Source organism: Myxine glutinosa, chromosome 2 (assembly GCF_964187855.1).
Source record: "Myxine glutinosa chromosome 2, kmMyxGlut1.1, whole genome shotgun sequence".
Lineage (NCBI taxonomy): Eukaryota > Metazoa > Chordata > Myxini > Myxiniformes > Myxinidae > Myxine > Myxine glutinosa.
Window position 1 is genome coordinate 225,034,451 of NC_136262.1, and position 14,986 is coordinate 225,049,436.

At 49.4% G+C, this 14,986-nt stretch overlaps 1 protein-coding gene and 1 long non-coding RNA gene across 5 annotated transcripts in view; both read left to right on the forward strand.

Moving 5' to 3' along the window:
- Positions 1 to 3,718: 3,718 nt before the first annotated feature.
- NOP14 (NOP14 nucleolar protein) overlaps positions 3,719 to 14,986 on the forward strand; it is a 59,933-nt gene continuing 48,665 nt past the window's right edge. The window contains exons 1-3 of one of the 4 annotated variants that reach the window (XM_078772296.1): positions 3,927 to 4,032; positions 5,531 to 5,561; positions 7,226 to 7,421. In XM_078772296.1, the coding sequence (XP_078628422.1) occupies positions 7,239 to 7,421 (183 nt within the window). In that variant the 5' untranslated portion in view covers positions 3,927 to 4,032; positions 5,531 to 5,561; positions 7,226 to 7,238. Of the gene's footprint in view, positions 3,808 to 3,926; positions 4,037 to 5,530; positions 5,562 to 7,225; positions 7,422 to 14,986 lie in introns of those variants that run through there. The other 3 variants (XM_078772297.1, XM_068106131.2, XM_068106132.2) reach the window with 3 other exon arrangements.
- On the forward strand, positions 14,218 to 14,796 carry LOC144890713 (uncharacterized). Its single transcript, XR_013622480.1, has 2 exons — positions 14,218 to 14,509; positions 14,540 to 14,796. It is a non-coding gene; the product is annotated as an uncharacterized LOC144890713 (long non-coding RNA).

Consider the following 14,986-nt stretch of genomic DNA (forward strand, 5'->3'; position numbering starts at 1 on the left):
CCGGCAGCTCCGGCCGAACGAGCTCAAATACAGCACGTTTGACCGGGAGCTCCTCGGTCTACACCTGGCCGTCCGCCATTTCCGCCACCTCCTGGAGGGCCGACCTTTCACGGCGTTCGTCGACCACAAGCCGTTGATTTACGCCATGGCCAAGGTCACGGAGCCATGGTCGGCCCGCCAACAGCGCCACCTCTCCGCCATGTCGGAGTTTACCACGGACATCCGGCACGTCGCCGGCAAAAACAACGCCGTGGCCGACTGTCTTTCCCGGGCCAGCGCGAACGCGGTCCACCTGGGCGTGGATTTTGCGCTTATGGCGGCGGACCAAACCACCGACTCCACGGTGCAAGCCCTCCGGGCGGCGGACACGGGCCTCCGCCTGGCCGACATCCCCTGCGCGGACACTGTCCTGCTCTGCGACGTCTCCCAAGGCCAGCCTCGCCCCATCGTGCCCGTCACCTGGCAACGCCGCATCTTCGCCTCCCTCCACGGCCTTTCCCACCCGGGCCGGAAAGCTTCCCAGAAGCTGGTGTCGGCGCGTTTCGTCTGGCACGGCCTTCGTCGGGACGTCCGCGATTGGACCAGCGCCTGTACGGCCTGCCAACGGGCCAAGGTCCACCGACACACTCAGGCCCCGCTGGCACCTTTCACCGTGCCCGAACGACGTTTCGACCACGTCAACGTGGATCTGGTGGGCCCCCTCCCCCCGTCACGGGGGTTCACACACCTGCTCACCATGGTGGACAGGACCACCAGGTGGCCGGAGGCCGTTCCCCTCGTCTCCACCACCACCGCCGACGTGGCGCAGGCTTTCATCGCCACCTGGGTCGCCCGCTTCGGCGCACCGGCGGACATCTCGTCAGACCGCGGACCACAGTTCACCTCCGAGCTGTGGGGCGCGGTCGCCCGCAACCTGGGGGTCAAGCTCCACCGTACTACGGCCTACCACCCCCAAGCAAACGGGTTGTGCGAGCGATTCCACCGCTCCATGAAGGCCGCGCTCATAGCCGGCCTTCAAGACGGCGGTTGGGCCGACCGGCTGCCGTGGGTCCTTTTGGGCCTTCGCACGGCCCCCAAGGAGGACCTCCAGGCATCCACCGCCGAGCTGGTCTATGGCCAGGTGCTACGCGTCCCGGGCGAATTCGTGCCCGACGCTACCAGTCCCTGGTCCGCAGCTCACCAGCGCTTGGACCTCCAGGAGGCCGCCCGACGGTTTGCCCCCGTGCCGACATCCCACCACGGTGACTCCCAGTCCTACGTCCCCCAGCACTCCGCACAGCAGAGTATGTTTTTGTGCGTCACGACGCACATCGGTGGCCACTCCAGCCGCCGTACGACGGGCCCTTCCGGGTGCTACGACGGGACGACAAGTCGTTCGTCATCGACATCGGCGGCAGGTCGGACCGGATTACAGTGGACCGCCTCAAGCCGGCGCACGTGGACGTCGACCACCCACCACGGGTGGCCCTTCCGCCGCGGCGAGGCCGCCCCCCGTCCACGGGGCCCCCCACTCGACCGCCCACCACCTCACCGGACCCCCTCCCACGACCCGCCAGGGGTCGCTTCGGCCGGGTCATCAGGACCCCCCTCAAGTTGACCCTGCCGGTGCAAGTCGATTCTGGGGGGACGTGTGTAGCGGCTGCCGCTGGGGTTTCACAATCGCCTTGCACCTATCAAGGACGCGGAGCGATCACCATGCCGGGCTCGTCCAGGACGCCCGGGCAGGCCCGCGCTCAACTTGCCAGGCCTCGGTCGGGACGCCCGGGCATGCCCGGGCATGCCCGGGCAGGCTCGCCCTCAACTTGCCAGGCCGCAGCCAGGACGCTGGGCCACGCCCCCTGGCGCCGGGCCTGGGCAAACCCCCTGGGTTAATAGATATATATTGCTGACCGATAAACGGGTTTTCAGAGTGCCTGAGTGTTTGATTTCAATAAAGCAACTCAGATGAATTCCAGCTTTTTGTCGCGTCCATTCTTCTGATCGACGTGGGAGCCCCAGCTCCTTCACCATAAAACAATAAAATAAAATAAATATAAACAATAAAAAACGACAATACAACAAAACAACATGCATTTTAAGGCCATTTTCCCTGCTAGACCTTGCGGTCCCCATGACAATCTCCTCCATTTTGCCCTATTTTCTGCATTTCCCCTTGTGAACCCCCCTGCCCGCATTTCTTCTTCCACCATCCTTAGCCAAGTCTTTCTCGGTCTTCCCCGTCCTCCACTTCCTTCTACATTCATTTCCATCACTCTTCTCAAACAGTCACTTTCATCCTTCCTCAACACATGACCAAACCATCTCAACCTGTTTCTCTTCACAGCATCAATCACAGGCTCTATTCCCATCATCTTTCGCAATTCATCATTATCATTGACATGTCATTGTCACTTTACGCATTGTCATTGTCACTCATTGTCATTGTCACTCACGCATTATCATTGACATGTCATTGTCACTTTACGCATTGTCATTGTCACTCATTGTCATTGTCACTCACGCATTATCATTGACATGTCATTGTCACTTTACGCATTGTCATTGTCACTCATTGTCATTGTCACTCACGCATTATCATTGACATGTCACTTTCATCCATTCAATATTCATAAATAATTTTACAACATTCAATATTCATAAAAAGACAATAATAAATTCATAAATTTGAAAAGACAATAAATAAATTCATTAATAATAAATTTTAAAATAAAAAAGACAATAAAAAGTAAAAAAAAGTAAAATCAAATCAATTTCAATAAATTTTCAGTAAGAAAATAAAATAAAAACAAGGCAAACTGCCACGTGCAGCGCCGTGTTGGATGTGCAACATATGGTGCAGAGCGTGCTTCCCTCTTATCGCCGTCGCCGTCTCCGGGGTTTGGTCTAAGTGGGTACTCGCAGCTCCGTGGTTAAACCCGTGCGCCGTAGCCGTGAGCGTGGTGCGTGCGGTGAGCCTCTCGGCCGTCGATCCGAGCGCGGGGCATCGGCGAGGCCGGACGCGGATCCGTGCGGGGAACGGGGGACGCCCCATCTAACCAACCAGATCAGCCGATCCTAGCGCTAGCGATCAATGGGAGTGATGGGAGTCGCGGCCAATTCCACCTGCACATCCGATATACAACACTGTCCGGTTTGCCTTAAATATGTGGCTTCGGAGAGCACTCGTTCATTGTAGGTGACTGAAAAGTAAGCTATCATACAATGTTGACTTTAATGTTGTATTGCTAATGAGATAGTATTCATTTTTATCTCATTTTGGGAAAAATATTCATTACTTTTGTTCCTTTTTCCTCCTAAATATGTGTATCGAACAAATGATTGTTTTCTAATTTGCATGTACCTCAGCATTGGTTCACTCAGATCACGTTATACAATGGTGGTGTACTCCTTCTTCATGGTGTTGTTGATGTTGTTGTTGTTTTTGGTTTTTCTTTCTTCGCATTACCTTGTTGCCTCATTTGATTCAGTTTTTTTTTAGTAGTTCATCGTCATCGAGGTGAAACTAAAACCTCAACAAAATAACCTTTCAACATAAGAAAAACCCTTCATATATTTTTTATTAACCAATCCGTAAAATAACTCTGGCCATGTTTGAATGCATATTTTTTTCGTAATACAGAACCTTTATCCGACAATTCTTACTTTTTTTTTCTTTAAAATGTTTTTTGATACCGATTGAGCAAATGTTTATTTCATGTAATCTGTATATTTAGATTTCTTGGGAGTTCCGAACAAGGCGGTGTATTAACTGTCCGACTGAAGACGCTTCTGTTACGTGATCGGCTGAAATAAACATTCCGCACTCAAGTAATTTATAAATTTAATAACGTGTAGTAATGAATAATCTGAGTATACAGCAACAACCTAAGAGTATTTTTATGAATTTAAAGGTATGAATGATTGTGGTTTCATGTTTTATGTCCAGCACGCCGCGTGTGTTGCAGTGGAAGTTAGATCACGTGTGAATGTTCATTCCATACCAATTACCACACCGGTTGCAAGAAGCAGAAATTCGATTGATTGGATCGTTCGGTTGGTACTTATTGATGAAAACGTTCATTGAAGAATTGTTCGAATCCGTACAGTGTAATACATAGCGCTGTTTATACTTGTAGTTAACCAGGACACCGTATGCAGTACAGTGTCAGTAGGTGCTTGATCACTCGGTTTTTAACATAAACTATGAACGATGTTATTAAATGATTCTCTATACAGTATATGTCAGTAGAATGGCAATGTTGTGCTCTATTGATTGAGTGCAGGTGGACGAACCTCACCTTTACCTGGGTTTAGAATAAGTGTTGCTTGGTAGTGTTTCCGACTGGACCCCTTGACCCATGATGTTCCGCACAATAGAGAACCCCATTATTTAATTGCCATGCATCAGATATGTTTGTCCATTGAATACTAATGTCCTTGTCCCAGGTCTGCAAGAGTTCTTACTTTTGTTGGGGTTCGATTTTTGAAATGGACACCCATTGGTCAGACAGCTTCCGGACCACACCCACATCTGTCACTTGACTCCACCCACTATAGCACCAATATGAAATTATATGGTCGCTCTCTTGGTTTTCTGGTGGTCCTGACACTTTAGGCCTGCAGGCCTCTGCTGATTATACACTTCCCGGGTTTGTTACGTCAGATTTCCATTGACTTTGTTTGGGTCGAGTGTTATTCACATTGAGAGAGACGCCTAAAAATCTAATCCCATGTCCAATAACAGTAATGTCTAATGGAGATCGTCAGAATGCATGGTAATCAAGCATTACGTTGCTTGATCAAGCATTACGTTGCACAAATTACCAAAAAATAGCATTACATAATTTTTGAACGGTCCCAGTGGGGTTAAAGAATCTGTTCGTTCGTGTGACGTGTGACGTGTGACAATCTGTTCGTGTGACGAATCAGCTCGTTCTGATATAACCATGGGGAGGGTGACATGAATAAGAGGTATCGAGTTCATTTTTAGCTCACCTGCAATGAAGTTCAGGGGAGCTTATGCGATGGTGCGCCGTCCGTCCGTCCTTCCGTCCGCCCGTAAACACTTAACTTCTCCGAAACCGCTGATAGTCAGGGCCCGTAGGGATATTTTGGGGCCGTTTGGTTCAAATTTTTCCAAAAGCACCAAATTTGGCCCAGATGTTGCCCCTGCCATACTCTTTCGATTTTTGACAGGCGCCCCCCCCCCCCCCGGGGGCCCCATATTGGCGAAATACTAAATGGCCGCCACCCGGATTAGAGGAAAATCAGTTAAATAACCAAAAGGGTTGGAATCATGTATGATACCACTTTTCAGGGGTTTTCGAGGTCGAGGAATCCAATTATGGTGTTATTTTGATGATTCGAGGTCAAGGTCAACCCTCAAGGTCATATTAAAGGTCATTTTTGAGTCAAACATGTCGGTTTTTGAGTCTTTTGTCAAGATTTACGCGAGGTTCACCATTTTATGTTTCTGGGTTGGGTATTCGAACTCTGACCTTATTTTTGACAATTAGAGGAAATATTTACATGTCTATTTCCTAATTTTCAGGCATATGCAGTTCATCAGTCTAATTACAAAGGTACGGATTTTGATGTTTTATGAACTGTATGCCATATCCTTGTGTTTAATTTTTGTGCGATCATGATCCGGGTTCATGTATACATGATTGTATACATGTCATAAATATGACGTCATAGGTCATGTGACCTGGCGGCCATATTGGATTTTATGAAAACCTTAAAAATTGATCCCTGCCTTCATTTTTCGATCGATTCATTTTGAACTTTGACCACTTATAGTACGCCATGTGATTGGATGCATATCCTAATTATGACGTCATAGGTCAGGTGACATGGCGGGATGGACCGGTATGGTCCCCGGATCATACCGCCTTTGGCACCCATCAAAAATCGAAAGAGTATGGCATGGGCAACATCTGCACCAAATTTGATGCTTTTGGAAGAATTTGAACCAAAATATCCCTAAGGGCCCTGACTATGATGGGATTGTGACCAAATTTGGCACAAATGGTATTTGTTGTGTTGTGACTAAAGTTTGTTCACGGCATAAAAAAAAAATCGAGGTCTAAGGGGGTTTACCTGGGTCAAAGTGGATCCAGGTTTGACCCCCCCAAAATAGGAATTTGGTGTTCCCTCTGAAACTACACACAATATTTTGATGAATCTTCAACTACAACCTTCATCACCCATGATGTACCAAATGTTTATTCAAGGCATTATAAAAATTGGGGTCTGAGGAGGTGAGGTATACGGAGTTGGGGAAGGGGGAGGGTGGGTTGCCCCCCAAAATAGGTATTTTTTTGTATGTTTGTTTAAAGTCTTATGATTATGTTCGTATGATTCTAGATGCTGCCCTGTCTTCTAGGAACCATTGAAATTGGTTTAAAATACCTTTAGTCAGTGCAGTATACTGTTTATTCTACCAGGTGAGCATCAGGGGTATTGCCCCTATGTTATTAATTGCACATTAAATGTGTGTTTCCCAATCGCGCTGTTCATCTTTTAAGAGTGCTTTAAATGCACATTTCCCAATCAGCCCATTACTGGATTTTGTCGCAGGTCGTGATCACAGTGCGGTCATTCTTGTTATTAATGTAAAAATGCACTGATGTCTGCCAATGTTTTTGTCCTACACCTGATAAGTGTACTAGCTCCAGGAACCTTGGATCACTGTAAAATAAATGACAAGTTTCAAGTTTCAGGCTCTTTAATCATTTAAAATGAGAGCATTTGGAAAGGATTAGAAGACAAGGCAGAAAATGCAAGGTGTTTTGAAGCGGTGCTAGTAAGCCTTGATATTCCACCTACAGATGCCACACACAACTTTGATGGTGTATCTTGGGAGGAAGCTGTTTATACTATCACATGACTGAGGAAAGCCTTCGGTTGAGCAAATTGAATTCATATTTTGGTTGTAAAAGGGAACCATACGTTATTTCAGCTCTTGAACCATTCAAATTATGGATAAACCAGATGCAGCAATGGTCAGGATTTGACGGTCTAGAGATTGATAAGGATATGGCAAGATTGGAGAGAAGGTTAAGGTTGATTTAAAGTGGAAGAGACGTTTGGTAAGAGCCATTGGTGAAGATTGTGTGATCATAATTGGTTTACAACTTTAAGTTTGATGTGCACTTTTAATGCTTGTGATTCTCTTGAATAATGAACATTGAATTGGATAGTGTGATATTTATAAAATGATCTGTTTTCAACCCTTGCTTAGTGGGTTGAGCATCATGGGAAAAACAAAACAGAAGAAGAACTTGACTGAAAAAGTGCAGAGAGGGAAGAAGAAGCACGATGTGAAGAATAATCCCTTTGAGCTCAAGATAAACAGGCAGAAGTTCCAGGTGCTTGGAAGAAAATCCAAACACGACCAAGGACTACCTGGCATTTCTCGCTCCAAGGCAATCAAAAAGGTACCGGATATGCCTATTTAACGATGGGAATGCTTTATTACCCCGCACACGCGAAACGAAAAGCAGGGTTAAGGAATTGGCTCATGTCCGTATTATCAGTTTATTATGTTCAGTTTATGATTGAGTTTATTTGTACTCCTTTAAACCCCTATTTAAATTGAACTACTGTATATACTTGAACACTGTAGAACACAACCCGCTTTCATAATATTTCCACCAACCATGCTATATATCGATATACTAGTGCAAAGGCCGTCAAAAATGACGGGCCAAAGAGCGTTCCTCCCGATCACCACATCACCTCAGCTGTGCTGACAGTAGGGACAGGTGGCCATATAAGGTGAAACACAAACACACAAAGTCAGATTACAAATTACAAGCTCTGGTTCAGGTTCTTCCCTGGTGAAAGAACGCTCGAATGGTGGTGCTCGGGTTGGCGGTGTGAGCTGTGGGTCGAGGCTCTGACGGACGGAGCGAGCAGACTGTATGACCAAAGCCAAGCCACGCTGCATATATATTGTTGCGAATATGGAATTTGGCCTCCATATCCGCTTGTAAATATTCCCCTATTTTCTCCAATACTCCCCAACTTTCCCCGATCCCCCATTCCCTAGTCCCATTGCATGTAAATAACAATCAGTAGAGCCGACCTTCCCCTTATTCCCCCATTAAATGTCGTGCCCAGGTCCACCGCACCACACGTAGCCAACTTTCGGACATCTTCCTAGTTATTCTTAATCTATGTCAGTTAAGGCCTCGTTTCCATTAATTATGACTCTTCGTTGCACCAGAATGTGATTATATGGCATCAGTAGTGAGTTTAGGACCTTTCCCATACCTCCTCCCATCTTCTTCCCCAAACAACAACAATAACAACAACTACAACAACAACTACAACAACAATTACAACTACAACTACGACTACAACAACAGAGGGGCGGGGAGTGTGCGTCCTCACACCGGCTCGGTTACCCGCCATGACCATACGCTCCACGGCGTTACCCCGAAGGGGCTGGCTGTCAGCTCCTCGTCAGGGGCGGAGCCAGTAACCCCCCCGCACGCACCCAATGAGAAGCAACGTGCCGATTCCACGAGGCGGAGCTAACGAGCCGAGGGCGTGTCACTCCCCGCCGGATATACGCGGCCCCGCGCCGGATGTGACGTCAGATGCGCCTCAGCCTGGAGAGAGAAGTCGCCACCCCTCGAGCGCTGCAATACCTCCACCGCATCTCTTAAACTGGACCGTACGTGATCCTGCCCTGAGCCCAGGTGCACCTGGAGCGATCGCTACCCGCTTTCGTTGCAATCAAACCCCGTGTGAGTGAGCCTTGTCCCGTTTATTTGTCGTCTGTTGGGGTTAATATAAGTGTGTTTAAGTGCCCACCTTCCTATGTTTCCCTCTTGTCCCTGTAATCTAAACCTTCCGCATTATTGTAATAACAACCTTTGAGAACCGTATCCCTGGTGTCGTGTCGTATTAATTCCAGCCGTGTGTCTTCTTTTTCCTTCATTGGTCTAGCATAGCGCGATTCGTCAACGTTCGGGCACAATCGGGTAACTTGTGCAGACGTGGTCATACCATAAAACCGCTCGGTAAATAACATCCAAGCCACGTCTGTAACAATTGGTGTCGGGAGTGAGATTCGAGGCCCGACCAAATTTTGAAGAAAAAAAAAACGAATAGAGGAAAAAAAAAAAATTTGGTCAAAATTTGGAGCGGCCGAAATTTGTTTTGTTTTACGAAACTCGAATTTTGCAAGTCGCGCTATGGCGGATCAAGACGGCTGGGGTCCGGTAGGGGAGAGTGAAGCAGGGTCGGTCCAGGACCAAATTGAGACACGTGAGGAGAGCGAAACAGCGAGGGTAGCAAGCACGCAAAATGGCGCCTCGCTGGTCACCGCGCCGGCGACCGTGGCAGCGCCACCGATGGATGTGAACCTTTTTTTTATACGAATGAAGGCCCTTATGGCCCAGAATAATGAAGAAATGGAAAACAGAATGAGGAAGCGGATGGATGCTCATTGGGAGCAAATGAGGGCTCGGAGTGAGCAATTGGGGGTAATGAGGGACGAAGCGAGGGGTACTGGTGAGAAGGTAGACAAAAATTTTGAGGGGTTAGACAACGGGATAAAGGAGGTGAAAAATGGGTTAATGGGGGTAGAAAATAGAATGGCTGCCCAGGAGAATCAGATAGAGGGAGTGAAAAATGGGGTAGAGGGAGAGGAGATCAGAAGAGGAGTGAGTGAGGAGGTCGGAGGAGTGCGCGAGGAGGTGAGGCACTGTAAGGAGCACATGGAGAAGGAGGTGAGAAAGGGGACTGTAAAGTTACAAGGGGGCATAGAGGTCCTGACGCAGGAGGTGGAGCAGCTGACGGTGGGACAGACGGAGTTAGTGGAGCAGGTTCAAAGGAACACTGCGGTATTAGGAGGTTTAAAAGCGACACAAAACGACATAAAAAACGACTTAATAGCGACAAAGAGGGAATGTCAGATGGTACGTGAGGGACTGACAACGAGGTTGGACGAGGTGATAGAGGTAATGGAGACGAAGGACGGGCAGGTGAGGACGCACCTGGAAACGGTCAAGGTAGCCTTAGAGGATGAGCTTGAGGATACGTACCGGGGAATAAAAGAGGTGAAGCAGAAATTAGAAGAAGTGGAAGAAGGGGTGAGCGAAATTAAGAAGCGACGGAGAGGGGATAAGAAAGAGATAAAAGAGGAGATAAAAGAATTGGTCCAAAGTCTGTGTTTGGATCGTGATGATGTGCTCATTAACCGGATGAGGGATTCGCAGGTGATGGAGGAGAAGCGAAGAGGAAGAGGACCCGGTGTAAGTGGTGACCAATATGGTCGTGCGTATGATGCGCCAGGGGATTTAAGGAGCTTGGGGGTCGAGATGGACCCGGGTGTTCGTGAGAGGCCGTTGGTGAAGTGTGCGACAGGTCTGGTGTGCGAAAGAGGAGGTGTGCGAGAAAGTCCGACTCTGGGGTGTGTGAGGAAAAAGTGCGTGCCAAGGAGTAGTGAGGGTGCTGGCGAGAGTGAGTCGGTCGTAGCGCGTGTGCGAGGGAGCACATGGAAGCGCGGTGTGGTAAGTGTTACAGAGGGTGTGACGGGAGAGTGTGCGCAGGAGTGTGCGCGAGAAAGGTGTGTGACGGACAGGTGCATGAGGAAAGAGTGCGCTGTCAGAAGTAAGGAAGAGTGTCCACCTGTGGTGAGTGTTACAGAGGGTGTAACGGGAGAGTGTGCGCGAGAAAGGTGTGTGACGGACAGGTGCATGGGGAAAGAGTGTGCTGTCAAGAGTAAGGGTGAGTGCGCTGTCAGGAATGGAGGTGAGAGTATTGAGAGTGACAAGGAGAGTGAGTTAGTTGTGACAGGTGAGCGAGGATGTACACCTGGGATGGAAGGATGCACACCTGGAATGGTAGAGCGTGAGTGGGAATGCACGCTGGAATTAGTGGTGAGGCACGTGGTTGGGTGTGCGAATGAGAGCACACCTGTGATTGTCACAGAGGAGGTGACCGAGGAGGGGGCGCGAAGAAGTGTGTTGGTGAGGTGTGCTACCAACGAATGTGTGCCAAAGTGTTCGGTGGTCAGGTGTGTGACCAAGGCTGTGAGTGGAATGGGTGTGCCTGGGTGTGTAAGGAACGGTACAAGGAGCATGGAAACGGCTGGAGGTGTGAGCAAGGAACGGGCTGCGGGGTGTAAGCATGCAGGTGAAGCATCGACATTAAACGGGATAGAGTTTAGAACGACTTATAGCCGAATCGGGCCCTCGGTGCGTGCTGGGCCTCGCTTTGAACGGCCGCGTCTGTGCTCCACTAGGCGGAGCGGGCGGCCCGATAGAAAGAGTCGTCATGGCGACCACTTTTTGTTGAGGAATTCCGGCAGGTCGAGATCGGGACATTGGATGGCTCCGTGCCGAGATGGTGCGTGGGATCTCGGCCCGGGTAAGCCCCCGTCCCTGCCCCGAATGCCGGATGCATCCAGCCGCTGGCACAAAACAACCAGCATCCATTGCTTGGCTTCACGAAGCCGGGCTTTGGACAGGGAGTGGCGCACCGAGAGGTATTAGTGAGTCGACTGGGTGATGAGGTTAGTGTTTTGGACCCAAAATTAGAGAAAAACAAAATTTGATGATTGGCAAGGGATTGGCAGTAGTGATTGGCAGATGATGGGCAGTGATTGGCAAATTTTTAATTTGTTGAAATTTGATGTGCAAAATTGGTAGTGAGAGACCCCCGATGTGGTGGGATGGCAAATCCACCATCCCTCACAGGTGGGGGCAAAGGAGCAATAGCTAATGGGGTGTATGGCAGTGAAAACTAGCCCGGGTGGGTTAGGATATTGTGTGTAGGGATCTAGCGAAGATGACAGTAGGTAACGTTAAGGTTAGTTAGTGACTGATACCTGTAGTGGGGACGCAGGTAGATTAGTGTGGATTATAATGACGAGGGAGCGCAATAGTTTAAAGGGACGACTGGGAAGCGCAAGTTTCAGAAGGGAGTAGTTAGCTGAGATGATGCTGTGTGTGTGAGAATGGAACAGGTGTGATTGCACAGGTGTGCAACTGGACAGGTGTGTGGAGCAGTGTATGAGTAGTGAGTGTGTGGATCAGCGCGAATGCGCTTGGGGAGAGAAGGGTGCAGGTGGCACCAGGTGTGCAAATACAGGTGTGTGGAGAGAGTTGGAGTAAGTGGTACGGAGTGGTGTGCATGGTGTGAAGGTGTGAATGGGGGAAGAGTGGACCCCCATCACGGATACCCGGGGCGGGTAGTGTAAGTGTTAGGTAGAGGGTGCAGGTAAATTGTGGTTGGATATTGGCATTTGTGGTGCGGTGGCAGAATGGTGTTGTGGATGGGTGCATTAGTGTTGTGGAAATGGCTGGGCGTGTAGCCTGTTAGTGTGTGTAGTTGGTTGGGCACTCCACCACTGTGAGGATGTCGGCCAGGTGAGGCCGCAGGTGGGCTCTGGGAGCCGGTAGTTGTGAGTGGGTGCCTGAGGATCCCGGGTGTGGATCGGGCAGCCCAGTGCCAGAGAGGGCACGGAGTGGGGAGAGCGCCAGAGGGCCTTCCCCAGGTAGATAGGTTAGGGTAAGGAGCAGGTAAGCTCGGAGGCAACTGCAGTGGTGGAGGGGTGCAGGTGGGTAGACCCACTGGGAGAGGTACACGCCACAGCCCAGAAATTGTACGAGGGCACCGGGAGATGAATCGGGGGAGTGAGACCCCAAATTGAAGAGCACCACAGTTTGGCCAATGGGAATTGGTTTTTTAGAACCCATAGTGTAAGAGGGCCAATGGTTTGGCCGGAGAAAGACCCCGGGTAGTGTAAAGTTGTTAAAGTCATTTAGGAGATAGTTAGGATTGATGAACCTGTCGCACCATACGCAGCCACTTACCTGTGGTGATGATGATGACTCCACACCTGTGTTTTCTTTGTTCTGTGTGCAGGAAATGAGATTGCTGTGGATTTGTGAGACGCATCACGACGTGGATGAGACATTGGGGTGATTCCATCTCTCCCTCCCTAGGAGGGACTGATGATGAATTGGTAATGGCAAATTTTGATGAGAGTTGAAAATGGCAAATTTGATTGGTTAGGAGGGAGAGAAGACGAATTTGGTATATGGGAGGAACGGGGAAGACAGTAGGGATGTTTGTTGATTTGTAAAGTAGATGTTTATGGGTAGTGTTGTGTTGTGTGGATACAGTAAGGGGTAAGGGAGGGGCCATGTAGGTTACCTGGTGGGGGGAGGGCGTACGATAGGAACGTACCTGTCTCACCTGGTTCCCATGTGCCCCCAGTGTGCATCACCTTACATTGCGTGCACTTTTGCGCCCTTACCACCTTACTCACTTGTCTGCTTTTTTTTGTCTCCCACCTCCGAGGATCTGGCTTTGGGGTAGAGAGAGAGGAGAGAGAGGTGCTGGCTGCGCAGTTGTGGGCCTGCACTTTCGCTGTTTGCTGCCGGGATCGATACACCATATGGACCGCAATGTTTGTGGCCACCCACAATGGACCGCAGTTCGTTTGCGGCCAAGCACCACCCGGGGATGGACCTATGGATCAACGTGGCACCTATGCCATACAGGTGAACCACTAATAGTTAACACCACCAAGTGCACCACAAGAAGAGCAAGAGACACCTGCAGGGTTAGGGGTTGTCGAATTTATTTTTAATCATTGAACAATGGTGACTGCACCGATTGGCGGTGGGGTGGTGCTTTTGATGCTGGGACAGGGTGCTCTGCACGTTATTAAAGGCCGTCGGCCACAGAGCACTCGTGGGTTGGTGTATCGATGTTGGCAAGCGCGCTCTCTCTATGCATAACATCTGCATGTGTTCCTCCAAAAACAGGTCCTGGATCGTAGTGTAAATAGCAGCGTAGTCTTGTAAATAATGCTCCCTACCGGCTGTATGTTTAGTTTGAGAATTCTTTCCGGATTCGGTTATCCTGTGGGTGTGTTTCTGTGAGGAGAAGGGTGCAACGTCGCAGGGGGACATATTTACTCATTTGTGAATATCTGTAAAACTGTCGCACTCAGGGTAGAGTTAATAGTAGAGGGAACTACATTGCGTGCCACACTAAAGTAGGTAAAAATTTATCGGGTCGGGACGCCCCGAGGGTAGAGAAGGGTGCAATGTTGCGAATATGGAATTTGGCCTCCATATCCGCTTGTAAATATTCCCCTATTTTCTCCAATACTCCCCAACTTTCCCCGATCCCCCATTCCCTAGTCCCATTGCATGTAAATAACAATCAGTAGAGCCGACCTTCCCCTTATTCCCCCATTAAATGTCGTGCCCAGGTCCACCGCACCACACGTAGCCAACTTTCGGACATCTTCCTAGTTATTCTTAATCTATGTCAGTTAAGGCCTCGTTTCCATTAATTATGACTCTTCGTTGCACCAGAATGTGATTATATGGCATCAGTAGTGAGTTTAGGACCTTTCCCATACCTCCTCCCATCTTCTTCCCCAAACAACAACAATAACAACAACTACAACAACAACTACAACAACAATTACAACTACAACTACGACTACAACAACAGAGGGGCGGGGAGTGTGCGTCCTCACACCGGCTCGGTTACCCGCCATGACCATACGCTCCACGGCGTTACCCCGAAGGGGCTGGCTGTCAGCTCCTCGTCAGGGGCGGAGCCAGTAACCCCCCCGCACGCACCCAATGAGAAGCAACGTGCCGATTCCACGAGGCGGAGCTAACGAGCCGAGGGCGTGTCACTCCCCGCCGGATATACGCGGCCCCGCGCCGGATGTGACGTCAGATGCGCCTCAGCCTGGAGAGAGAAGTCGCCACCCCTCGAGCGCTGCAATACCTCCACCGCATCTCTTAAACTGGACCGTACGTGATCCTGCCCTGAGCCCAGGTGCACCTGGAGCGATCGCTACCCGCTTTCGTTGCAATCAAACCCCGTGTGAGTGAGCCTTGTCCCGTTTATTTGTCGTCTGTTGGGGTTAATATAAGTGTGTTTAAGTGCCCACCTTCCTATGTTTCCCTCTTGTCCCTGTAATCTAAACCTTCCGCATTATTGTAATAACAAC